At 40.8% G+C, this 27,801-nt stretch overlaps 1 protein-coding gene across 5 annotated transcripts; it reads left to right on the top strand.

The window, feature by feature from the left end:
- Positions 1-745: 745 nt before the first annotated feature.
- pik3r1 (phosphoinositide-3-kinase, regulatory subunit 1 (alpha)) lies at positions 746-27,801 on the top strand. Of its 5 annotated transcripts, XM_078270778.1 has the most exons (15): positions 746-982; positions 4,243-4,859; positions 17,269-17,361; positions 17,547-17,621; positions 17,978-18,109; positions 18,713-18,914; positions 19,291-19,373; positions 24,040-24,241; positions 24,333-24,513; positions 24,619-24,744; positions 24,831-24,973; positions 25,085-25,261; positions 25,371-25,445; positions 25,540-25,710; positions 26,222-27,801. In XM_078270778.1, the coding sequence occupies exons 2-15, from the start codon at positions 4,523-4,525 to the stop codon at positions 26,409-26,411; spliced, it is 2,187 nt and encodes a 728-aa protein (XP_078126904.1). In that variant the 5' UTR covers positions 746-982; positions 4,243-4,522; the 3' UTR covers positions 26,412-27,801. The 5 variants fall into 5 exon arrangements, with proteins under 5 accessions (XP_078126904.1, XP_078126905.1, XP_078126908.1 ...); XM_078270779.1 differs by lacking the exons at positions 746-982; positions 4,243-4,859 and adding an exon at positions 16,818-16,926; XM_078270782.1 differs by lacking the exons at positions 746-982; positions 4,243-4,859; positions 17,269-17,361; ... (1 more) ...; positions 17,978-18,109; positions 18,713-18,914 and adding an exon at positions 19,049-19,124.

Below are 27,801 nucleotides of genomic sequence, written 5' to 3'. Positions count from 1 at the left end.
GCACAGCCGGGACTGTAGGGTTTAGATTGATAGGGGATTTCTGTCAGCAGTCAGGCCTCTTTCGCGACCATAATTAGGCCACCCACATTCACAGTCATGTGCCTCATGGTGACTCTGTAAGATTATGGGACCTTCCAACTTTGAGGACATGTAATGATTTATAAAAAGAAACAAAACAAGTGAAAACTATTAACTGAATAAATAACCTCAAACATGCTACGTGCTTTCCTGGGTGTTGCAGAAAACTAATTTTTATGTTTAATTTCCTGCTGTGTTCTGTTATGGATACTATGTTATTTCACACATAATTTAATATTCCAGTTATAGTTGTATTTGTAGAGTTAATTGCATTAAAAAGCAAAGACATGAAGAGTAGGCTATTACACATGTGTTTCCGTTCTTCAGATATCCTCTGGAGTGCTTGTCTAGGGCATCACACATAGTGTAAAGTAATATATTTACATTGCATTACTTTGGATACTGGAAAAATAATCCCCTTCAAGTATGAGGACAGATGCTGATGTAAAAACCAATGGGACTTAGTAACATTGCGTGCAGAAAAGCATGTAATTTCCATAGGTGTTTCATCTTGCGTGCAGGAGTACAGTCACGGGGGAGTGTCCGCCATTAGCGAGAATCCAATTGGTTCGATTGAATGACGTTAATGATTGACAGAGACACGGGCCAATGACCGACCGTGCTTTGTCTTGCCCCTTGTTGGCCGCAGAGGCGATGTTCATGGGAGGAGCATTTTGTTCTGGACAGGGGAACTGTGCCGTTATGTCGAAAAGCTGTGGCTTTTAACAGTTTATACTACTCATTAAACCGGATTTAAACGCAAGTTCAGGATTTTGGTTTTCAACCGTACTGGTAAAGGAACTGTTTAGGGTTGCGTTTTGTTGATAGTACCCCACAACTGTGAAGTTAAACGAAGTGGAAGCGTGGGACTCGTTGGAATCGCCTGTGGATCCATGCAGACTCGGTATGTGTGGACTCCAGTCCAAGCTCGCTAATTTAGCTAGCACATGTTAACGTTAAAAAAAGTGCTAATTTAAGAAGTTTTTCCTGGCATTGTGGGGTAAGGTCTGGCAATGCGAGACTAACGTCACCCTGACAGTAACTGTTAGTTAGGTTAAACTTAAGTTACTTTTTTAGCTTTGCGTTACTTGCTAATGTTTTTATTTGTTCTAAAACCAACTTTACCATCTGTTGTTTGCTTCTGTTTATAAAAGGCAACGCACATTGGAAACGTTTTGTTAACTTTTATCGTAATTAATATCTTCTAGCAGATCGGTAATTAACTAGCCGATAATGTTAGCAAGCTACTTAGCTAGCTAAGTTAACTGTCAACCTTCCTGCTCCCTCAACATTTTATTTCAATAACGTTAACGTTTAGGGCTGGGTATCGTTCCAACACTTTCGGTACCGATACCGTGAATTCCATACTGAACTTCGATCTGAATGATACGTTTTTTTCGATAGCAATTTTATAAAACTCATTTTAGCAAAAATAAATTACAACATTAGCATACACAATATGGGACAAATATTCATTTTCAGCTCAACTCAACACACACACACACACACACACACACACAAAACAGTGATGCCTTGAACAACCAGCTGTGTGTGCAAGCGCACTCCCTTTTTATTACCACAGGTTTACAATCACTTTACTGCTGATTGGGTAACATCTCTGACACACCCACCAAAACAAGAAAACATACCTCGTTTCACACCAGGGACATGGGCCCGGTTCCGAGTGACCCTTGACCCGAACATCTATCTTGTTTCATTAGTGTGAACACTGTATACTGTACCGGGGCATGGTTGGTCGATCCGTGACTTATCCCATTAGTGCTAGCTTCACAGCGGAGCATTCAGGTCCAGTCAAAACAATGCAGCTTAGCTGCTTTATCAGCACCAGCCGCACGTGTAAATTATATCAACTGTGGATTAGAGGGGAGTTGACGCCAAAAATTCCTCTATGCAGGAAAAAAATCTGCACACGTTTAGCCCCGTCTCTGTGTGTAACATAGAGTTTTTCCTGCATGCCTCTACTCTACTGCGCTAGACTAAGTATTACAATATGTTGCAACCATGCTTTCCAAATCCGCAGGTTTGCTGCTGTTGTGAATTTAAAGGGATATTTCACCGCTGGAAAGCTGAATATATCTTTAAATTGGTTCACTTATGTAGTATAAATGTGAAATCTTTTTTGAAATTGGTGCCTTCTAGGCCGAGAAAAGCCAGGAAATGTGTTTTATTGCTAATGTGGATGAAAGACACCAAATCCCAGAATGCACTTGCTTTGCTGCTCTGAGTCCACTCCCAAGCCACGCCTACCGTTTACAGACAGACAGTGAGACGATCAACTACTCAACTGTGTTTTATTGTCATTTCAACCATATAGACGAAACAGCGTTTCACCGTGGCTCAAGTGGTTACACAATTAAAATATATAAAAACGACATACGAAACAGGATACATTTAGTGCACACACATTAGCTATATGCTCCGTAAAGTTCAGCTCAACACATACTAGCATTAGTGCTTGGTAGGCTGTAAACAGAGCCGTAAAATTGCGTGGAATGTAGAATGGTCGGCATCTAACAGTCACAAACTCCACCAGCAGTTAGCAGTTAGTTGGATACAAGCATCCCATTTCTGCAACAGTCTGTGTTAAAAAAGCCCACCTCCACTAGTGCTGGTCTCCGTAGCACGCAAAGGCTGTCAAGTATTCCGGCTAGCGGCACCGCAGGCTAAAGTTCTGGTCTCCGTAGCAGGCGAAGCCTGGCACAGGTGGCTGGCTATCGTTAGCTTCCACCTAGCTCCAACTCCTACCCTCGTCCTGCTTTCCGCACACCACTGAGTATGTCCCCTTACCGGCTAGCAATGTATCCCGGTGGTACATGTGTGCAGTAGTTTGTATGCACATAATTGTTGTTCTAAAACATGAATTGCTTTTTGGAATTCTATGATGATTGATTTTGAACCGGTAGAGCTTGAATTGCGATACGAATGTGAATCGATTTTTTTTTTTTTTTTTTTTTGCACACCCCTAGTACTTGCACTATCCCAAATGTTTCCAACGATTTTCAAACCCAGAGAAATCTCTCATTTTATTTTTGACACGCGGCATTTCTTTAGTCGCCTGTCAGTGGCGTCATATAACCTTTGACCCCTCTGGTCTCTCTAACTTCCGTCAAAACACAGGCACCCAGATGATACGTTCGAAAGTACTTGTAAATCATACAATGTCACAGAAAGTTATACAGTAACGTAATACTGCATTTTTTCATTGATTACATGCCACTTTGCAGTAATACAGCAGAGACCTTATTTATTGATATTGATTGATTTCAAAATCAATCGATCCAGCTTAATGTTAGGCTACTACAATGTGCTGGTTGACAAGTAGCTAATGCTTGGTGGATAACATAAGGTTACGACATCGTTCAACAGGCTCATAAAGTTATTTTTAATATGATTGTTTTGACCACTGTTGATCAGCACTGGGCTAACGCATTAATAAGTTCACCAGGGTTAGTTGTATAGAAAGACGACTTATCTAATGCTAATTTAGCCAGCTAGCACACCCCGATCTGTTTGCCTTACTCCCGCGGCGCTAAAAGACTTCAGTTGGGATGAGAGCTAACAACAGCTCCGGGACATATAGTTAACGTTAGCCCCCAGCCAGCTAGCAGCCAGCCACTATCATTACAACAATCCAAACCTGGCCAGCACTTAACTCCAGCGCCGGGTGCTTACGACGCTAATGGCAGTTTAATGAACCGTCGGGAAAATTACATATTGTACATTTAAAATGATGAATAACTAAATATTTAATAAAAGGATTTAATGTTACAGTTCATTAAAAACAATATAAATGTTCTACAAAGGAAATGTGATCTGCCACCAACTTACCATGTGACATAGTATAGTTGCAAAGGTAGTATGAAGTCATAATATACTTTGTGCTTAAATACTATTTAAAAAAAATATATATATGCTGGAGTTGTTTCAAGTATTAAGTAGGCTGAGTTGAGATGAGTATTCTCACTGTAAATATAAATATAAATTCTGCCCATACGATAAAAAATCCACAATGGCTTTTCTGCAGATCTATCAGCATTTTATATATGATCTTATTTGTAGTTGTTTAGAGATTTGTAGAGTGTGAGTTATGCTGTAATTGTCCTATGCAATGTGTTGTGAATGGCCTCTGCTCTCGTCTTACAGGTCTGGATATCATTCTCAAGATCTCAGCTGCAGACCATTTACTGATGGGTACATAATGTGAGGGAACACACCAGGAGAACTGTAAATTATTCGGAAGACAGAGGAATTGTGAAAGAATGAAGACAAGCTAGAAAGTGTTGTCTCCAAAGGACGTCAGACGTTTACCCATACTGCTATTTGAAGTAGCAAATGTGTACCTGGACTAAACGCATACTCAGAGAAACCTGAAAACTTTGCTGGTTGAATCTCCAAAAGAACACCTTGACACAAAGTGATCAAAATGAATGCTGAAGGATATCAGTACAGGGCTCTTTACGACTACAAGAAGGAGAGGGAGGAGGACATTAGTCTGCATGTGGGGGATATACTGTTGGTAAGCAAAGGAGCTCTAGTGGCTCTTGGGTACACTGATGGGCTGGAACAGAGGCCAGATGAGATTGGCTGGCTGCCAGGCTTCAATGAAACCACTCAGGAAAAAGGGGACTTCCCTGGGACATATGTCGAGTACATCGGAAAGAAGTGGATCTCTCCCCCAACACCCAAGCCTAGGCCCCTCCGACCCTTACCTGTAGCTCCAGGTGTCTTCATGGCGGAGACGGACTCAGACTCAGAGCAAGGTGAGTTTAACACCACTCCACAGCCACAACTGAATAACTAGTAGAGCATGGGAGAGACGGGAGGAAATCATGCGAGGAGAGAGAATACGAGGAAATGTGCTTTTAGAGGGATATGTTCTTTCCTCTGAAACGTCACCTGAATTTGTCAGCTGTATGGGCGGAGTTAGCAACGGCCTCCAGCTGCATGGCTTCCGGGAGGGCTGCTCTTGTGTATCCTCGCTCATAGCTCCTCAGAGATCCCTCCTCGATCCTTGCTCCTCGCTCGCTCCAGGATATGTCAGAGACCAGACAAGTGTGTCGTAGGGCTTTGAGCAATTATGTTGTGTAGTAGTCGATAAGTAACCAATTTTTCCCCCCAACATTTTTTACCCATCCAAACACTCCGGTGACTACTAAAGATGTGTCTCTGGCGTCCAGTCGTCCACTGACTCCCTGTTGATGATTCATTAATTATTGAATGAAAACAGCTTACACATTTGGATTCTGGTTAATATAGTGTGAGAAAGATGCTGATTTTGCAGAACAGTTTCAGTCTTTGCCAACAAGGGGCTCTGCCCTGAGCTGTACAGCTGCACTGGATGTGAACCAAGCTCAGTCCTAGAGGACAATGCTGGCGTTCATCCAGGCTATAGTACACCAGATATCCAGTGGATATCATCTGTGTTTCTCCACAAAGACACATTTTAAGGGAATATATTCCCTTATCAGTGTTGTTGAGAAAGATGATTAGATCACTTACTGGTGATTAAGGCAAATTGCTCTGAAAGCCTGGGGGGAACAGTTAAGCTAGCTCCATCAAACCTGAAAAAAAATGGCCTTCCTACATCCTCAAAGCTGTCTTATTTACTTTTTAGTTTGTTGGCTGGTCATCAACGTCTTTGAGTTACCTGTTTTATTTTTTCTTCATGTTAACGTTAGAACTAATTTAACATTTCAGGAGCACAGGACTTCAGCTCGAAAACATAACTGCTCCTAAACCTGCAGTGCCTAATTTTTACATACCTATTTACATGATTTAAACAATAAACAGTGTGTAAATAAAACAACTTTCTGATGTATCTGGGCGAGCAGTTAACAGTTAAGCAGACACAAAAATCTATCTTTTATTTTAAGTGCTTTAATTTACTGAAGTGTTTTAAGTGGCATCTAGAAGCAATAACCGTATTGGCTTACTGTAGTTAAAGTTTGTAGTTGTATATAACTTTTAGCAAGTAAAATGAAGTAAGATGTATTTTGCATGTTTCATTCAAGTTTTGTGAATTTCAAGATGGTTGTGTACAAAAATGACCCTTTCGAAATCGTAATCAGTTTTACTGCTGAGGCCACAACTATGCAGTTAAAACTTGCATCTTTTTTAAGACACTGCAGCTTGCACCAATGTGTGCTTAAGGCTTTCTGCTCACTTAAAGAGCAGCTATAGCTGCCAGGTTTCTAGTTTCTGCCCTTTGTGGTACGATTGTGAAATTCTTTGCTGTGGTTTGCAGGGTGAGCGAGGAGCTGTATGAAGGGGGCATGTGTTGAATGGCTGTGTTGTGGTTGAGTGGCAGCGCTGAGCCTGGAGCGAGTGTGAATGTAGCACCAGGAGAAGAAAAGTCTCTGTGTCCTGGTCTGTGGGAGATACAGAGAGAGGGGGGAGAGAGAAGGGGCCCTGAGGTTGTGGGTGAGGGAGAAAGGGGGGGAGAGAGAGAGACCCTGTGCTTGCTAAAGGGTCTGTGCAAAGAATAGTTTGCAAAGGGATCAGGACTGAAGACGGGCCGCAGGCTTGTGGTGCAAGGGGGAGGCATGGGGAAGGACTCGGGTTGTGCATGCTCAAGGGGGCTTTGAAGAGGGGCTCTGCGATGGAGGCGGGGCTCTTTTTGCTCCCAGAGTGTTTGTGATTTATTGCCCGCCACTAGGGGATCTCACTCCCTTCCTCCTCCTTTTATAAATGTTTTGATAGTTCCTACAGTCAGCTCTGGTAAGGGGGAATAGAGGTGAAGAATGGAGGGGCCTCTTCTCTCTGAGCCACAGGGGTTTACATGAGTGCAGCAGATGTGGAGAGGGTGAGGGAGAAAGAAAAGAGGACCAGGCTGGGAAACTATTCCGCCTCATTCCAGCTCTCAACCTTTTTTTTTTTTTAAACAAAATGTTGCTCATATTCTGGGCCTCTCAGTTGAGAGAATATACACATGTTAATGCCCGCCAAGAGGAAGGAACTCGGAGATTGAAACACACAGAACAAACCCCTCTTATAGCTCCAATTTGCTTATTTGATTGCATAGAGAAATGCACGATAGATTTTAACCTTGTTTTATCAAAGTAACAAAGACAGAAATACAAAAATGGAAAGTGATGCTTTTTCAATTTCTCAAACATTTAGTGAAGTAACGATGGTGAAGTTCAGTCACCATGTGGGATATTTAGATTGCTAAGACGATGGCTCTGCATGGTTAAATCTTCACTGTTTTTGTTGATCTTCCAACAGCCAGTCTGAGTGAACGTTCTTCCAAATGTTCGAGATAAAAGTGTGAATAACTGGTTGTTACTCTACATGCTACCACAAGGTTCAGCCTTACATGCTCAGTCTTGTTCAAGAAAATATTTGATGCCATCTTCTCTTCTCTGTTTGAGGCTTATCCTCATGTTTTTGTTCTCATGTAACATATTACATTACATGATTGGGGAAAAAAATATTTTAAAGATTCCTGGTAAATATGAATATAGAACATTTCAAAAGCAAATTCCTTTGTGTAAACAAGCTGACTTTTTACAAAATGTAAATTTTCTGATCATACACTACCAGTCAAAAATTTGGGGTCACTTAGAAATTTCCATTCCGCTCCATTACAGACAGAATACAAGCTGAGATCAGTTGCATTGTTTTTTAATGAATTTTCAGATTATATTATGTGCTTGCATAATTGCAAAAGGATTCTCGACTGTTGTAGAAAGAAGTGGCTGATCTTTAATGCAATATCTACATTGCCCATTATCAGCAATCATTCATCCAATGCTCCAAAGGCACATTCTGTTTACTAATCTGATATCATTTTAAAAGGCTAACTGGGAAAACATTGGAGAACCCTTTTGCAATTATGTAAGCACATAATGTAATCTGAAAACTGCTGCCCTGGTTAAAAAATCAATGCAACTGATCTCCGCTGTTATTCTGTCTGTAATGGAGTGGAATGGAAATTTCTAAGTGACCCCAAACTTTTGACCGGTAGTGTATATTCGTGCAATAGACATACTATATGGAACACTTGGGTTGATGTAGTGGTTGGACATTTTATAAAGGGCTACTGGACGGAAGAGAACAAAAGGAGAAAGTTGCAGGGAGAGTACTCTGCATAGCTGGAGATTGAGATAATGTAGTTCTCCTTCTCTGGGCCTCTCTTGTACTCAGACTGACGTGCTGTATTGAACACTCTTTCTGTCAGTACTGTTGATCTTTCTCGGCTAAGAATTCACTTCTCTCTTAAAGTGGGCTTGTGGCAACTTAAGTTTCAGGTTGGTATACACGTTTGCTTTTTTCCCCAGAAAGGGCAGTTGCATATCACTAAATCCATCCAAAGCAGTGAAAGAATGAACACAGCAGCACAGAAGTTTTTTTTAATGCATAATTTGCTTGTATTTGCTCTGATGTTCCTCTTTGGGGCTAATGGCAGCTGGGGCCAGGAATGTGTTGGCGCACAGACTGCATGGTAGACTGATTTGTAGCTTTGTGATGAATCAGTATTGTGCTAAGTGCTGATTGCACTAACTTGGTTCACAATGCAAGTGGACAATAAATGTTTTGCACACTGAATAGGACCCCAGCGATTGCTGTTTTACTGTGTTAACAGTGTACAAGTTGTGGCGTGAGGCTAATTTGACTAATTTAGGTTTATTTGAATTTTTGAATTAGTTTATTTGAATTACCAGGTTTAGATACCGTGGTGAACAATGTTTATCACATTTCTGTTGCTTAACAGCTTGTAATGTTGCCGGCATTAGTCGGGGATGAGGAGAGCAGGGCTTAAAGTAATCTGGCGTGGTGCCAGATTACCGGCATATGACTATTTATTTATAAAAAATAAAAATAAAAAAATAAAGTCTGCATTGGATTTGTTTTTGGTTTAACCAATCATCATAGTTCCACCTACCAATGGTATGAGGCCGACCAACGAGTTCTACCCAATCAGAGGCAAAGTAGGGCGGGTCTTTGCCAAGAAATGTTAGTGCGCTGTGGTAACCGTGGTAACACGGCTAAAATGGAACCAAAGTTTATCAAATCTGGCGAAGACGGCTTCAGTTGAGAAAGGAGTTAAAAACAAATGGCGCTGGGCATGGAGAGAGGAAAAGGGTGGAGATGGGAAGCAATTCAACACTCCATTTCCAAGTTGGTGGCACAAATTGAGGGAGCAGGATGCTTGCTTCTGCAACGTATGTTCGAGGAAGATACTGTACGGCAGCAGCGGTAAGAAAGTGCTTGCTCGTCATGACTTAGATGCTAGTCACAAAGCTTTGATCCGTGCTCTCTGTCATACGAGTAATGTTATGTTACCGCCAATGGCTACCGTAGCCACTGCACCTTTAATGACCGACCCGTGTTTGTGATAAAAAAAAATGTGTGCATGTTCATAGCGGAACACGATTTGTCATTCACAATGGCCTAGCCACTGTTCGGGGGCATTTTCGGCCTTTATTTTGATAGGACAGCTGAAGACATGAAAGGTGAGCAGTTAAAGAGTGTGCTAAAAAATCATTCTGTTTTTGATACTGCACTTAAATTGGCAATTGACAAACTCCATTTCTCTAGAGACTGAAGCTATAGCTGCAGCATGTTGACTGACATGTTTTAATTATGTAAAGACATGTTCATGGAGTTCAGATAGAGCCTGTATCAGGGCCATATTTAGTTCAATGTGTTATATGTCACTATTTCTGGTAGCCTACTGTACTTAAATGGCCAGTAGTACTTTATTTTCTTTATTCATTTAAGCCTCTTATGTTTACAGGCTTGTGGTGATGCGCAATGTGCTATAGGTGCCAAAAAAAGCTATGTTTGGTACTGCCAATTTGTTTTGTTTTGTCATGGTTCGTGTGTGCAATAAACATTACACTTTGTGAGAAAAAAATCGTGGCAGAGAATCGTGATATCAATTCTACGCTAAAAAAATCATGATTCATATTCTTCCCCGAATCGTGCAGGCCTAAGTGGGAGCAACAATACTGAACTGAAACATTTTACACCTACTTCATTTCTTTTGTACAATTTAAAGTCAGTGGTCTGGGGCTATGTGAGAATTGTAAAATAGATCCAAAACAAAACTTTTTTTTAAATTATATATATATGTAATGTCGGAAGGCCTTTGACTCTTTTGCCAGTCAAATTCACTTTAATGAATGCAATAATATTGTGCAATTCATCGACACCCCCACTTTCCAGCCCTAATAATGACAACACAGACTCATCCTTCTCTTTAGTTTTTTGTTGATTTACTAACCAGTTAATCAGCTAATTGTTACAGCTCTACCTGAAATTCTACGAAACATGGTTTAACATGTCCAAATATAGACATAGACCACCTTTTAACCTTAGCGCAACTGACCTACGCTAAGCTAGTTTGAGTATCTACGTTAGGTTTTCCTGAAAAATAGTGACACATCCTCAACTGCTGTAAATAAACACATTTTGAAAAAAAGTTGCTATTCCGTGATGTGACATAGAAAGGATAAGTAATCCTTTTTTTCCCTTTTTTTTCTTCAAACTGCGTTAGTGTATGAATCCAGTAAGACTTGTGTTAATGAATAAGGGTTTCATTACTCGATTTTATGCAGACTGAAATCTAAATTGGCAAATCTTCTTTACCAGAGTCAAAGCATGTCAGAGAGAGAGAGAGAGAGAGACTTGAAGAAATGGTGCAATAAGACAAGAGGTGAGATTAGAAAGAAGCACATAGTCAAGGGCCCAGAATAGGTATTTCAAATATGTAATGAATATGACAGGGAGAGAGACAAGGTGGACTAGCTTGTGTTGCTAGGTACTGTGTGTAAGCCTTGTGCTGTGGAGGTGTGGTGTTACATAATACTTTGAACAAGATAGATAGTTCACTAAAGAGTCCTCTTGTGCCTCTCACTGTGCTGAGACTGCTACGCCAAATTGGACAACCTGGAGATAGCAATACAATGTGACTGATAATTTGCAGAAAGGGAAATATTTTTGGTGCTTTGACTGTTTGCTTGCATAGACTGCTGCAAATTCAATATACTTGACATTGTGACAACATTTTCATTCAAATCAATCTGCATTGTGGCAAAAGTTAGGAAAATAACACTGCATGTCTCAATTTTGAATGTGACACACGTCTGTCATAGTTCAGCCATTAAATGTGTTCTCTTTGAGTAGTAATTACCTAGTATACGTGTGGGTGTGTGGCCTGAGAGTATACTGATTCACAGTTAATTGCATGTTGGGAAACTGGGGTTATTTGTGTGGTTGTTGTGATTCATTGATGGTCTGCACTTGATAGGGTTAATTGTCAGGCTGTAGCAACAGTCTCCTCATTGGCTGTGACTTAGCTTTTGCACTGCATCTTCCACCCTGCAGGAGGAGACATTGCCTGCCCTTTTTTCTTTACTTCAGCTCAAAGCTGTATCTGTCATTGACTTCTAGGAGGCATGTTAGAGCTTCACTTGGAAATGTGTTAATGAGAAAGCTCTGCTTTTTGTAGCTATATTGATGAGTGTCTGAATAATGCTTTTGTTTCTCAGCTACTCCCTGCATAAATGCTACTGTACAGTCAAATCCACTTTTATAATAAATGAAATATATTTTGTATTATAATGCACATGTTGCTCAATAATGTGCAGACGTGTGGCGTGGTGTGATGTACATCTCCTGGTTTATTAGTTTTTACTGCCGTGCCTCAGCTCAACCTTTTTCAGACAAGAAGAAATGGTATGACCTGAAAATGCTGGTTACTTGAGTAGACACTCTAAGTTTATCCAAAGTGTGTGCTATCTTTAGTGTGTCGGTGCTGCCCCACGCCTGTCCTGCCCACAGTCTGCAGTTTGTTCGGTTCAGACATACCGTTTCAGCCGGGGAGATTGTACCCCCCATACCACAGCAGCACCAGTGGCAGCTGCATCGACTTCCTCAACCTGCGGTTGACTAACTGACTACTGGCTGGCTGAGGCCTTTTAGGATATCATGAGAAGGTCTGCCAAACATGCAGACTTGTAGAGACACATCCAAGGGGCCCCTGTCTCCTTACTCTCCTTTCCGAAGTTGCCACAAAAACCAACTTCCATTGAAAATGTGAACAGAGTCTCGTTATGTGTGTAGACCCTAGGGCTGTGTATTGACAAGAATATGGCGATACGATGCGTATCACGATACATGGGTCACGATTCAATATATTGCGATATATTTTGATACTGTGCGTAAGGCGATATATTGGGATTTTTTTAAAGTATTTTTAGAAACACTAATATTTAAAAAAAAAAAAAAAAAAGACATGATGTGCATAAAAGTCAAAGAAGTTTACTTTAGGTAAACCATTCAGTACACAGAAAATCAAACTGCCAGTTTGGGATTGTGGTTCACAGGTTCTTAGTGAGCAAATTTGTGTATGCTAAAGTAGGCCAAAGTTCAGCATTGTTAGCTTCTAGCGAAAAGTCAGGCACTGCTAGGCAAGGACACTAGTGGTGCGTCTCAGCATAGCCATCTAGCGGTATTTATTTATTTTTTTTTTTTTTTTTTTAAATCAATATTACGTTTTTGAAAATCAATACAGTATTGCTAAATAAAATATCGCGATACTTAAGTGTTCTTACACCCCTAGTAGACCCTTAGCTGTTCTAAACTGAGCAAGACAACAATAATGCATTGTGTGATTACTGTAGTAATACTGCAGTAATAAAAAGGATAATTTAGTGTGTTTATATAATTCTGCTACTAATGCAGTGAATCAGAGTTTCAGCTACACTTAGGTACTTGCAGAGTATTTATCGAATGCAACTTTTGTACACGGTTTTGTAAGATTTGATAAAATCAGCTATTTAGTTTTTGCCAGCATTATTAACATTGCTTAAATGAATTAAGCAAACATTTCTAAATTATACATGTGTATATTTGTATGTGTTTCCATGGTTATTGGCTCTAGCCAGGAGGGACATGTTGACCGCTTGATCTCATGCCAAGGCATCTCAGAAATCATCACTGATAGTTCCAAACATTTCTGCCATATTTTGTCTGCTACTTGATACAATTCCATCGGTGCCGAAACTATCACATCGTTGACACTACCAAGAAGTAACTCTATCTCCATGCAGCGTCACTCAGCCACAGATCGACAGTAAATAAACAAAAACCTTTGTAGCGCCGCGTATGCCGGTACATACTTAGAGATCCTTGGGCAGAGGTCTTTTGTCTGTTCCAGAGGCCCGGCTGAGAACTAAAGGGCACAGAGCATTTGCAGTAAGGGCCCCAAGGCTCTGGCACAATCTGCCCTAGGAAATCAGGTCAGGAATTCTTTGGTCAGCTCCTTTTGAACTGTCTTTTATTTCTTTTAAAAATGTTTTTCCTATTCTTACCTACACTGTACAATGTTTTTATACACCAGATAGTTTGTTTTCTTTAAAACCTGATGATTTTATGACTTTTTTGTGAAGCACTTTGTAATGTGGATTTTGGAAAGTGCTCTGTAAATAAATATTATCACTTTGACTGGTCTTCTTGGTATAGGGGTCATCACTAAGCTACTGGAGACATGCAGTAGCAATGTATGTTGATATTTAGTCCTAATAAATGTGTTAAAAAGTGTTAACAATTTACAAAATGCCATATTTAAAACCTTTCATAAAGACTAACAGAAATGTTATCGTTGATAAAACTAGCCTTATATAGATATTGCAGTCCGGCAATTTTCATAGATATGAACATTGGGTGGGTTGGTGTGTTGGGGGTTTAAATTTAACCTCAGTTTGTGTATTGAGTTTCTCGGAAAAAGGTTGGCTGTAGAATGGCAGCTGTGTTAGATATCTTGTCTGGGAGAAAGGTTACACTTCCAAGGTGTGCGATGGCAGCACTGCCTGTCTCTGAAAGGCTGTCTCGATCTCTATTTAGGGAAACTCTGGCGTTCCATCTCAGAGTTCACTGCTTCTGAGAAAATCCCTTCCTGCTTTGCAGTTCCAATAATGTCTTCCAGATGATCAGTTATCCTATATGGAGTTTTGTGTGTGCTGTGGTTAGGACTTTGGTAGCCCAGTTTCTTCACACGCAACATGCCAGCCTGTGTGCTGCGCTGGCCAAAGAGGATGTGGATTTGGATGAAGTGGTTACTTATTTGCTTGATTGAACACTGTGGTGGAAGAGGGTAGTTCCGTGGTCATGACATAGCATGCATGCATAAGTGGGACCAGTAGATGCCCGATTCAAAAAAATTATTAATTTTTAAGGTAGAAAGAAAGAAAAATATGGTTAGTAGAAAGGTTTCCATTCATAGTTTCTGAGCATTTCGAAACTGCAGACTTGGTGTTGAACAGTTGAGCCTTTCAGAAAAGTGCCCTTTCAAAATGCCTCTGCAAATCCAAATAAAATCCTTGCAAACCCCTTCATCCTTTCATGTCCACACCTGGGTGCAAAGTTCTGAAGGAAAAAACCCAAACCTGGCTTAACTCATATCACGGGGTATTTGTTTAGTTCCACCAAACCCTAACTTGAGTGCTCAGCACCTCCTGTTCTTGAATCACTCTGTTGTAGTACTCACCTTTTACTTTTGAAGGCAGTCTTTTGGTCTCGTACCTGCTTCCTTTTTGAAGTTCTGAGTAGTTTGTAAGTCATGCACCTAATCAACCTTTGCTGGTCCAGATATATTGCAGCCCTCGCCACATTCAATGTCGCATGAATACTCATCACAACTTCTGATGAGATGAGTAGCAGACCATTTAATTTGTGTATATTGGGCCACATTTACTTTCTATTTTTTTCTTTATTTCTGTCCCCTGAATTTACTGATATAACGTATCTAAACTGTGTACTAAATCAGGGGTCTTCAACGTTTTTTTTAAGCCAAGGAACCCTTAACTGAGAGAGAGACAGATGAGGGACCCCCTACTACATAGGCCTATTGTGTGAAATTAAGTTGCATATTAAACTCGGCCTACAATAATGTGTGGGCGGCCTAAAGCCTTTATACATATCTTTTTAGTGCTATTAAAATATTTGTTGGCATGATTTTATAAATCATGTTTTAATGTTAAAAATACATGTGGCACAGTGAATCCTTAGGATTAACTGAATCTGTGGATGGCTACCTTAGTGACTACCTTACCTATAGGCCAGTAAGCCCATCATCAATATGTTGGGTTTTTTTTTTCACAAAGAGGCTGATTTATATTTGCTAATAATATGTAGGGCTTTGACTCCGAACTTCGTTATTTGAATATAATTTGAATATTTAAAAATAATAATGATATTCGAACGAATATTAGGCAGCCCTTAATATTTGAATTTCGAACCTGTTAGGGGCATTATTTTTTGTAAATGTATTGCTTGTAAACCTTGTTTTCAATTCAGATTCCGAGGCTTTTTCACGCATTTCAAAATGTAACTACACGTCGCGGCGACACACGTTGCTCGGCCGCGGCTTGGTAGCGCATTTGCCCCGACTCATTTCCTGGTTCTCCTTCTCCATAAACAACGTAAAATCAAGCAGAGGGTTAACTTTTCCTGCTCCAGATTTCCCACCGTGGTCAGAAAACACAGGGGAGACAATTTGGTTCTCTAATTATGTCTCTAGAGTCGCTTCTCGCTCTGAAGCTACTGGTAATCACTGTCACTCTCTCACAACACACACTCCCCACACACACACCGGCTCGATGCACACACCAACGCACAAGTATGAACATCAGACCACTTACGTAGGCTACGGTGAAAGCTCAGAAATTCCTGTCGAAAGCATACTGTTTGTGTTTAATCCAGGGTCTGACTTTTCATTAAAAAAAAAGAAAAAAGAAAACTGTTGCGGCAATGTGTTTTTCTTCTGAAAACATAATTGCCTGCCTATTGACATTGACTGATACACTGCCCTCTGGTGGACAGAACATATACAACGTATACCAGTATAGGTCTTACTGAAGGCATTTAATGGTCAAAATATTATTAATAAATATTTGAATATTAATAAACAAATGAACTTCGAATATGATTTTGGGGCAAAAGTCAAAGCCCTGATAATATGTTGGAATTATGTTAAGACAGGACCCCCTGTTGAAGATCTCTGTACTCATTGTAACCACTTGCCTCAAGAAATAAATGTGCCAAGTGAAATCCCCTTAGAGCTGTTGTGTTTCCAGAACAGCCAGAAGGATGAGACAACAGATTCTTAGTCATGATTAAGCCATTCAGACAAAGCACTTCTGTACTTTCACACTATTGAAGATATTTATGCATTTTTCATGTGTGAAAAAACCATTCTTAGGTGTGGAGACAGGAACAGTATTTCTTCTTGCATTGCATTTCTATCTGGGTCATCCATCAAAGAAATGCTTTAAAAATATATTGTGAAAGCCATACAGCCTTGTATTGTAAACTGTTAAGAATTAAATTACAGCTAAAACAAATTGGCAATTATTTTGATTATTGATAATTTAAGTAATTTCTCAAGTAAAAATACCAAACATTGCATAGTTCCAGCTTCTTAACTGTTAAAACTTGCTGTTTTTCTTTATCTCATGCGATAATAAACTAGTATCTTTAGGTTTTGAAGGGTTGTGATTTGCATGGGGGGGGGGTCGCCGACGCCAAAACTTTGTCTATGCAGGAAAAACTCTGACTGGGATTAAACATACCGGTATTTGCCACCAGGGGCGTTAGACAGACAGGCAGGAAGTGAAACAGTGAGAAAATTCAGTCAGTTTACCAGAACACCCCCCCAACCACAAATATCATATACGTCTCCTCTACAACATCATCACGGAAGACGCACGATTCATCTTCGAGGTGGAAAAACATAATATGACATCACAGATCGTTTTTATCAGGACAACGCCAGAAAAAAGAACGCATGGAGTTTAACTGTAGGAGTGCTTGGAGTGGAAGGTAGATACTAGTTTAATAAACATGTGATTGTTCTGCAAAGTACTTGTAGAGACAATACAATTTGCGAGTCAGGCAGCAAGACGCTCCGCTTCTGAGACGCTCCCGGTGTGGTATGGCGCATGGCGGAGGACGGATCAAAACCATGGCTGTTCGGTGTTAAATGCACTACTCTCCCATACAAAGTCATTTATTTCAGATGGGAGAACCTGTTATGACTGCATCATTTACATATGAACATAATATTCATCAAGAAAAAGCATTGGCAGAGTGAAGAATTGGTTGGAAGCACCCTTTACTCCTTTAAAATCACCTTGGATGACAATCTTTTGTTATCTCCTCCAGGCTTCTGTCTGCTGGACTTGACGGAGCAGTTCTCCCTTCCAGAGACCAGTCCACCCATGTTGGCCAGACTGCTGGAAGCTATTGAGAAGAAAGGTGAGCTTGACCGTGGAAACATTCAAGTCTTTCATCTTGACATGCAACTGCACTAACGCTGACTCTTTTTTGAGCCCCATTTGACTGTGCATGTGTGACCCGTTGCATAGAACCACATGAACCAAGTGGTGTTCGTTTTCTCAGTAAATACATGTAATGATTTGTGTTTCACTGATTATTTGCAGGCCTGGAAAACCCCACTTTATATCGAACATTTACTGCTGGTGGTGGACTTGAAGTCAGACAATATTTTGATTGTGGTAAGTAGATTTTTTTCTCAACCTATATGAGGCCAGTACGTTTCCAATAGTTGTGTGAGAGAGTCTCAAATAGAAACAGACGACTGACGTAAGTGTTGATCAGAGAACAGAGATGTGTGTGTGTGTGTGTGTGTGAGGTGACCAAAAAAGATTAGTATGTCTGCATATACAGTATGTGAAAAAGAACAGGATGTACCATGGTTTCTGAAGGCTTTATTGCATCAGCCATGGTTGCATCTACATATATGCATCAGATAGTTTTGCAGATTGAACACAAGCATGTAATTCAATATTTCGCTGTGCACAAAGCAGTATTAGTTTTTAAGCGTGTGTCTCTGTGTGGTATTGCACTTCAGATCCTCCCTCACCAGACCTGGATCAGGTGGAACTTCCCGTCCTGTGTGATGGTCTGCGCAGGTACCTGCAGGATCTTCCCCAGCCCGTCATCCCCACTGCAATATATGCTCAGATGGTCCACACTGCCAAAGGTGAGAGCAGATGACCCGACACAGAAACAATGATCACTTCTTTACTGTACAGTAAAACAGAAGTGCTGACGTGATGTACCCTGCTATTGAACATTCAGTACTTTGAACAGAAAAAAAACACATGACCTTGTCAGTTCCCTTTGTCCCTTTTAAAGAAGACTTTTATATTTGACTTTATGTGCCTTTTCCACTGTAACAATGAAGTATATAATTAGTGTATCTTGTCACTTTCTCTTAACTAAGTCTGTCTTACTTTCTCTGTTGCAAGCACAAACTTCTCACACCATACAATGTTCTGTAGCGCTGCATTCTCTTGCTGTCACATGGCCAGAAACAGGATATCTGTGGTTAATAGGAACTAAAACAGGCCTGAAAGTTTATCTCAAACATCTTTAAGCAGCCAATCACCTGTCAGTGTACCTTACGCTCATTGTCAACCACACAATCTGTGCGGTTTCCTTACCTAACTGCACATGGTGCTTTCTTTCCATCTCGTCATTTAAAGAAACATCTTTCATTTTACGCTCCTCTTCGACTCTGACAGGATCAGATTTTAAACATTTGTCTTACTGACCTCTCGGCCGTTCTCATCTGTTTCAACAGAGGTGGTGAATCCTGAGGAATGTGCCCAGCTGCTACGTTGCATCGCCATCGCCCCTAGCCTGCCTCCCCAATACTGGCTTACCCTCCACTGTCTGCTAAGGCATTTCTCTAGAGTGTGCCAAAACAGCTCCAAGAACCTGCTCAGTGCCAGAGCCCTGGCTGAGATCTTCAGTCCTGTGTTGTTCAGACAACAGGCCACCAGGTGGGTGTCAGAGCAGCCGGATCGTGTCAAAGATAGACTCAGGCAGCAGACAGACAAGTGTGTAGGCTCAGTCATGCAACACTGAGACACAGACTCTCAAGCATGTAAACTAGCAAACACTCACATTCACTACACATTGCTCACACATCTACCCACTGTCATCGCGCAGTATGTCAGGCACTCATGGGTTTTAGCTGCACACATATATAGGTTGGAGCTTTTCTACTTACCAACTGCTGCACAATTAAAGTAGCTAAGCCTGAATTACCATCCGATTAAAACCAACACAGAGTAACCAGAGCAGCAGTGACTGTCACTTGGGCTGTGAAACACAAACTTTATCTAACTTGCTCTTTTTCTTTTTTATGCCCCGCAGTTGTGAACCCAGCTTGGACGCTCACATCAAGATCATTGAGGTTCTGGTGTCCAGTGAATGCAGTGAAAGTCAGGCAGCTCCAGGTAGTTAACCATGTTTTACTTCTATCATCCACAACGTTTTAAATGCTGTTGGTCTATTGCTCATGGTAGAATATTGTGGATTTAATAAAGAAATGCAAGACTGTTTAGCATTGCATTGCTGCTGTTTGATATGTAGCATTTATTGTTGGATGCAGAACATGGTTGTATGTTCTGCAAAGACTAAAACACTGCAAAGCATGAACTGAACACCCTCAGACCCGAACTATTAATAGCTTGAAGAAAGGTGTTGAGACTTGCAGCGGCTGCAGTTGTAGAGGGCGTTGGGGTATACAGTTGATTTAAAATAGTGACATTGTAGGGCAAGTTGAGACTACTTTGTCATGTACTGGTCATACTCAAGTGTTATAGCTGAAACACATTTCCAGATAATCTTTGTTAAAGAACAGTGGAACTGTTTGAATAAGGCCTACACTGTTTCTAAGGCTTTAGCTGCAGAGAATGTTTCTGTTTTTTGAGATTGTAAATAACTTTTTACAGTTCATGAAATGGTACAAGGTTTCCATAGAAATGTGTTGGATACAGAGTACAGCTTAGTGTGATAGTGTTGATTTTCGTGTCTGTATGGCTTTTGAATTTAGCTGAATTCAATTTAATTATTTTTAACTAAGTAGATTAAGGTGATTGCTGGTGCATTTTCATTTAACATGACCGTGTAGGTCTCTGTTATTATTTTGCAATATGTTATTAGTTAGTTAGTAATAAACTCAGAACTGCACAAAGTCAGTTTTCATGGCTGGTGCAGCGGTTGTCTGCATAGATGAAGCTAGTCCGGTGGTGTGTGTGTGTGAGTGCAGTGCATTGCGTGGCACAGTTTTATTTTTACAGTGCTAGTTAAAAGCACTATCGTTGGCTGGCCTAGAGGCCCAGTACTGGCTGTGGCTGTTTAAACATTTTATTACCTGTTAGGTCTATTTATAATGTTCCTGTGCATTGGTCACTTTCAGCTGTCAGTAATTTGCACCTGCAGGAACACTTTGGCACTGGGATGGATTGAAGGGCGGCCAGGCAGGCAGGCAAGACACAAACCCTGAAATGCTTTATTTCTTTTTACACACGCATATATAATCACAAGACCTAGTCAAACATACGACGAAGTTCAGATGTGCCAAACTGGTTTCAGTCACATGTCTCATACAGATAACAGGGTCACAGGAAGAGGGAAGAAAAGCCTACTATGTAAACACACATTCTGTACTGTGTGTGTGTGTGTGTGTGTGTGTGTGTGTGTGTGTGTGTGTGTGTGTGTGTGTGTTCCCAGTAACTGCATGCCTATTTTAAGTAAGCGACAAAAGGCCCACTTAGATTTGGTTGGCTGGAAAGTCGGCCTGCTCCACAGAGCACTTCTTGTTAACTGAGGGCTGCTTCCAGTTTCTAGAGCCACTCTCCTCCCTCCCCTCAGTCCTCCTTCCACTTGGATCTCCACATGTCCTCCCTGCCTCAAAGTGCCCAGCTCAGCAAATATTTGAAACTTTGCAAGTTAATCATGAGACTGAACTCCCCCTGCCTCCTCGTTTACAAACAGAGAGAGGGAGGTAGTTACCAAAGAGACGGAAAGAGAGACTTGTGCGCACACACACACACACACACACACACACACAGTTGGTACGAGTGGCTGCTTTCAGAACAGGCAGCACTGGCACAGAGCAGCTATCGCTAATCATTAACTATCTGCCTCTGTGCGAGCAGAGCTCAGAAAGAGAAGGAGAGAGAGACTCAGCCCTTTGCCACACTTACAGCAGGAACTCAGTGAGTGAGCTGGACAGTCGCATGCTGCACCTGCCTCACGCCGAGCGGATTACCTGGATTTCATTAAGAGGCATATAAAGCTGTTACCTTTTATAAGAATAAAAAGTGGCCTAAACTATGAAATGGAGCTTTACTGGAGGACTTAAAAGTAACTCTGTTGGATTTAATTTACCTTTTGGGAATAAAAGAGAAGCTACAAAGAAGAGATTGTTGAATCACCAAAACATGCACAACTTGCAACGTAAGTTTGATGTTCTGCATCATTTTTTTTAAATTTTATTTTAAGATGATTTTTTTGGGGCTTTTTATGGCTTTTAATCAACAGGCTAGTTCGAAGACAGGAAAGGGGAGAGAGAGGGGGAACAACACGCAGCAAAGGGCTGCGGGTCGGATTCGAACCCGGGCCGCTGCTAAAGACTCAGCCTACATGGGGCACACACTCTACTGGGTGAGCTAGAGGTCAACCCATGTAACTTTTTTTTTTTAATAGTTAATACAAAAGTGGAGCAGTGGGTTTCTACTGCTTCTGCCTTCAGGCTATAACGGTTATTCAGGTAGAATAAGACACAAATACCACAGCTTAAGAAAAGACTAGAACATAATAGGTTTTGTTTTCTTTAAACCTCCAGTCACAGCTGTCAGCAAACTGTTTTGCCTTGGGCTGCCACTTTTGATGTATAGTAATGAACTATTCTCACAGACTGCATATAAAACTCTGCAGTGCTCTTTTTAAACCCTACAGACAATAATTTTAATACACTAGATTCTTTACAATTCTTAAAGAAAGGGGCATTTAGGTCACAGACTTTGACATTAAAACATTTTTTCACATACACTGATTTGTAGTTTACACGCCAAGTTTAGTTACTTCTTAAGTTAAGAGTGTAGAGAGCCAACAACTGTTCCTCAGTTGAACCTAGCAGGACTGCGTTCCACTTGAATCCTTATTCCTTACCAAGAACTAGGTCCATTTTGATTTCACTTAGGAAATCAAGGGAGTTATCTCTGTCATGCCAAGTATCACGCTGTGGGATTACAGGCGTATTTCGGAGCTCTGGGTGCCGCTGACCGGGCGAAGCATTATAATTTAGCTGCGTACGTGCTGCTGCAGCATAGCTGGCTTTGTCTGAGTGCCAGCAGTGGGCCGGACTAAACCTCCGCACAACACATGCAGAGAGGAGGGGCTGAGCAACCTGCAGGAGAGCGAGCAGGCAAGCTCGACAGAGAGGGAGAGGATGACAGAGGAAAAGCATGGAAACAGGCTGCTGATCCTTTTTTTTTCTGCTAGTGGAGAGACGCTGCACATTTGCTTTTAAGATGGATGCATACTAGGATGAAACGCTGGATGCTGCAGAGAGAATTATGTTTTTTTCCCTCTGCATAGCTGTTAGTGCATAGTGTTGTAAAGAATTGAAGCAGGGAGGTAAAAGGTCATGCTTTCAGAATGACCTCATCACTCTAAGAAAATGAAAAATGCAGGAGTGGTTGGTGACAAACCCCCCTTGTGATTGGCTGTGGTAAGTGATGTAACACGTTACTGAGCAGGCTGCCCTAAATGGCTTTTTAAATGAATGTTTAGGTGATTGTATAAGAAACATTTTATCGTGTCCCTGTAGATATTTTTGCAGTCAATCAAATATGCAAACTGTCTATAGAAATGTGTCTGTGGAGCTGTTGCAAAGCAAAGACTTACTACTAGAATGTCCACATGAGTGAGTTTAAGAATTAGAAATTTCTAGTAATCAGGAGAGAAAATGTGATCCGGTTGGAAGGCAAATGTGCTGAGAAGTGCAGCGGAAACCATGAGCTGTGGTTTAGTTGGTAGGCTGCATTTTGCACAGATTGTAAAGCTTTGCATTTTCTGCCATGTCACAATTGTAGCTTTCTGTCAAGTGAACCGTGCTTGTAGTTTCAGTGAGCTGAGTCCTGCATGGTCCGTTATAGCAGAAAGGTTGTTAATGCAGAGGGAGTGAACAAAGGCAGTGCAGATTTATGGGTGAAAAATACCTCTCTACCTTAGCTCTGCTGCAGCTAGCTTCACTGTGAAACTATCAGCTTGTGAGCAGCCACTGCACGTTTAAGATGTCTTTTTTTAGATCCACAGCAGCGGTTAAAATGTTTCATCACTTGATTATCGTATAAAAATCAACATAGATAATGCAAATCTGACTCTTAGTACTGCCTTAAAGTTGCAATTGGAAAAGGAGATTGAAATAGTCTTGATTGTAAATGATAATTATCTAACAGGATCTGGTTATTTAACATTAAAGCTGGATATTTGCTGTGAGCAAACCATTGAATATGGTCATATGGGTGTTTGCATTAGGTTTTACAGTTTTATTATAAAATGTGCTTAATGCATTTTTAACCTTTTTTGTTTTCCTGTTGAAAGAACCATAATCCACAGTATACATGATTGACATAATTTTTTTCGGCATAAAAAAAAAAGTGTGTGTATATACATGCCACACTGCTCTATTTGCAGCTAGGAATATTTATAGAAAACCCCTTTTCCTGAATGAAATTTATTCTCCCTGACTCATGCTTTAATCCCCCCCCCCCCCTCCGCCCCACTGCCTTGCTGACACCGCCTCTCTGGTGGAGAGGGGCAGCATTTTCCCATCCCTATTTAATCAATGGAAAAAAAGAAAATGAGTGAGTCACAGAGCTTATGTGATTTCCAGCATGTGCAAAATGCTGGACTGGATTCAATGTAGTGGATCTCAAATTTAGTATCCAGTTGTATTTTCTGCAGCTTTTAAAAAAGGGCAAATACATGTTTTCGATGCAGATCAAGTGCCCCATTAACGGAGTCGTAATTAATGTAAACATGAGCACATACAGGCTCCTTTTCAGTACATTTATTTACATTCTGTATTCACTCCTCTTGTTCTCACAGCTCTACCTCCAAAGCCACCCAAGCCCACACCTGTGACTAACAACGGTATGAACAACAACATGGCGCTACAAGACGCCGAATGGTACTGGGGAGACATCTCAAGGGAGGAGGTCAATGAGAAACTGAGGGACACTGCAGATGGTACGTTTTTGGTGCGAGACGCCTCTACAAAAATGCACGGAGACTACACTCTGACTCTGAGGTAAGTTTGAAATCATTTCCTCTTATCGCCCATCTTTTATTTATTTTTGGCAGTTAGTTTAACAGGTTTCGCTTTTTTGTTTTGTCTACAGGAAAGGAGGAAACAACAAACTTATCAAGATATTCCATCGGGATGGGAAGTACGGCTTCTCAGACCCACTGACCTTTAGCTCAGTTGTTGAGCTCATCAACCACTATCGCAACGAGTCACTGGCTCAGTACAACCCCAAGTTAGACGTCAAGCTGCTGTATCCAGTCTCCAAACACCAGCAGGTAAGACGTCAGTTCAGCTCAGAGTCTAAACTAGCAATGCTTGAAATGCTTATGTTCAAGCAATTTAACCGCAACTTTTTGTCTTGGTTATGAATCTTTTCTCAGGATCAGGTGGTGAAAGAAGACAACATTGAAGCTGTGGGGAGAAAGCTCTGCGAGTACCACCAGCAGTACCAGGAGAAGAACAAAGAGTACGACCGTCTGTATGAAGAATACACCAGAACATCACAAGTGAGTACCATCCAGAGTCAAAGTACGATCAAGTCTTTACTGCGATATTTGTACAACATACACTAATACTGTGCCTCTGCTTCCAGGAAATCCAAATGAAAAGGACAGCTATTGAGGCTTTCAATGAAACTATTAAGATATTTGAGGAGCAATGCCAAACACAAGAGCGGTACAGCAAGGAGTATATTGAGAAATTCAGGAGAGAAGGCAACGACAAGGAGATCCAGAGGTAAGAATACAACACACAGTCACTTGAATAGAAGCAACAGTGGTAATAAAGAGGTAATAAAAGTTTTTGTTTGTTAATTATGTTGCAATTAAACTTCACTGTTGCTTTCAGGATTATGGGCAACTATGAGAAGTTGAAGTCCCGGATTAGTGAAATCGTAGACAGCAAGCGGCGACTGGAGGAAGACTTGAAGAAACAGGCGGCAGACTACAGAGAGATCGACAAGAGGATGAACAGCATCAAGCCCGACCTCATCCAGCTCCGTAAGACCAGAGACCAGTATCTCATGTAAGTACAGCTATTCATCAGTGCCTTTGTCTGCTTCTGAAACTTTAAGCTCCCTCTGGAGAGAATCAAATTGGATCTGCCCTGGTTTCTAATGTTTCCTCTCTTGTAGGTGGTTGACCCAGAAGGGAGTCAGACAGAAGAAACTCAACGAGTGGCTCGGAATCAAGAACGAGAACACAGAAGAGTGAGCAACTATTTTCATTTTATCAAATTAACCAACACTAAAATGTCTTTCACTCACAACTTATTTGTATATGTTATTGCTTTGTTTTTTTCAGTCAATATTCTATGGTGGACGATGATGAAGACCTTCCTCATCACGATGAGCGGTCCTGGAAACTGGGCAACATCAATCGACTACAGGCGGAGGCTCTCCTCCAGGGCAAGAGAGACGGAACATTCCTGGTTCGAGACAGCAGCAAAGCAGGATGCTACGCCTGCAGCGTTGTGTATGTATCAGTATACCTTTCTCAAACAGCTGTTAAAGGAGAGGTTCACAAACAATAGTCAGGTGCTCTGTATGAACATGGAAACATGATTTGTTCCTTCTTTACTTACTGAACATTAAGCGATCTCTCCCTCATGAGCTTTCAATGTAAAATCCAAAAATCCAAACCTTATCTGAAGCACATATAAGGCTTCAACAGTCTTTTGACAAATCCATAGTCTTTTAAGTACAACATTTCTTCTTATTGTTACTATCTAACGGGAAAACTGTCCGGAAATGCCAGGAGGAAATTGTATACTAAAAAGACTTTGAAAGATATTGACTATACTAGCTTGTCCACCATGTATGAACCGGAGGAATGATTACAGCAAGCAATATCTGTTCAAGTGAGCACCTGACTATTGTTTTAAGACTTTAATGGTTGATGTTTTTAAAATAGTGAGTGGTCAGAAAGAACACTTTTATTGCTTACAGACACAGAACAGATTGTGACCATTGTCCTCTCCTTGCAGCGTGGACGGTGAGGTGAAGCACTGCGTCATCAACAAGACCCCCTCAGGTTATGGCTTTGCTGAGCCGTACAACCTGTACGGCTCATTGAAAGAACTCGTACTTCACTACCAGCACACGTCTTTGGTCCAGCACAATGACTCTCTGAATGTGACGCTAGCTTACCCGGTGTATACCCAGCAGAGACGGTGAGAACCTGGATGTTTCCACATGGACACAAAGAAAAGGCCTCATTGGAGAGATGGAGATGTATGTCCTCGAACTCCATGATTTGAAAAAAGAGGCTTTTTGCCTGACTCAGACTTGAAATCAGAGGAAAAGACGCAATAAAGCCTGAAACATGTCAGTGACTTTGCCCAATCACGAGCCAGAGAGGCAAGTCTGAATGTAGATTTATTTCTCTTTTACTTATTGTGGGAGCACAGAATCGAGCGGAAACTGCTGAACTCTCCCGCAGAGGAGGACATTTGAGGCCTTTTCCTAATGGTGCTTGTTCCTTTTCAAAGCTTTACCAGCCGGGAATGTCTAATTGCAACAGATAAACTCTTCAAATGGAACTTTACTCACCGGCCACAACTTTGTTTTTCCACCTTTTTGTTTTTTCCTGTGTGTGTGTTTCTGCACAAGTGTTTCTGTGTATGTGTATGTGGCTGTGAGTGTGTGTGTGTGATTGTCCATGTGACCAAAACTCATAGAATCAGGAAAATGTTGTTGGGAGGGCTGTGTAACACATTTGCTTGTGTTAACTGTTCAGTAGCAGACCATGGATCAGCTGATAAATGTAGCAAAATGGCACTTTTTTAAGCAGAGTTTAATTTTTTTTTTTTTAAAGACTCCTATGGACTTTTATGAGAAGCGCAGAGAGGACGAGACGTCTGCATCCTGCCTTCTTACTGTTAAGCATTGTAGTGCAGACGCAAACTTGATCTCTACTGTGGGCAAGGTGAAACTAGAAATGGACTTATTATTTCATGTACATATGTGCAAAGTCATGAATCAAAGTGCACCATACCAAAAAGGGTCAGTTCCTATTATATTCTGATCTGCTATTCAATTCTTCCTCCATTATTTCTTCAGAAATTGGAACATGTTTTATTCTGTTGCAACCAACAATATAAGCTTGTTTTATTGCTTGAAAAGTATCTTTTCCTGTGTAAATATCCAAGAGGATATTTTGTGTCAAAATGCCAAGATAGAGTAAACAAATGCTTATGATTTTTATCGATAATAATAGCAACATACACTTTATTATAAATTACTTTAACTAACAACTGGTATAAAGATGAAAAGGATTGTTCTTTTTTTTGCTTCAAACTAATGTTCTCAGGCAGAGCCTTTTGAGTATTTGAGCTGCTTCGGTCACAAGTACTATTTCTTACAGAGCTACATGCAGTTCTTTGTTGAGATGGACAAAGAAAGCACTCAGAGAATGGGGTGATGGGATTGTATAACCCTGATCAAGCATCACCACAAAAACAGTATAGATTTATTTTGTAATAAAATATATATGTTCCCACATGAGAATATATCAAAGCAGACTGGTGTTTTCAACTCATGGATGTTATTAAAAGATCAAAATACA

The sequence above is a fragment of the Sander vitreus genome, chromosome 16 (assembly GCF_031162955.1).
Source record: "Sander vitreus isolate 19-12246 chromosome 16, sanVit1, whole genome shotgun sequence".
Taxonomy (NCBI): Eukaryota; Metazoa; Chordata; class Actinopteri; order Perciformes; family Percidae; genus Sander; species Sander vitreus.
The sequence above is the reverse complement of the archived record's forward strand: the minus strand, read 5'-3'. Positions and strand labels throughout refer to the sequence as shown.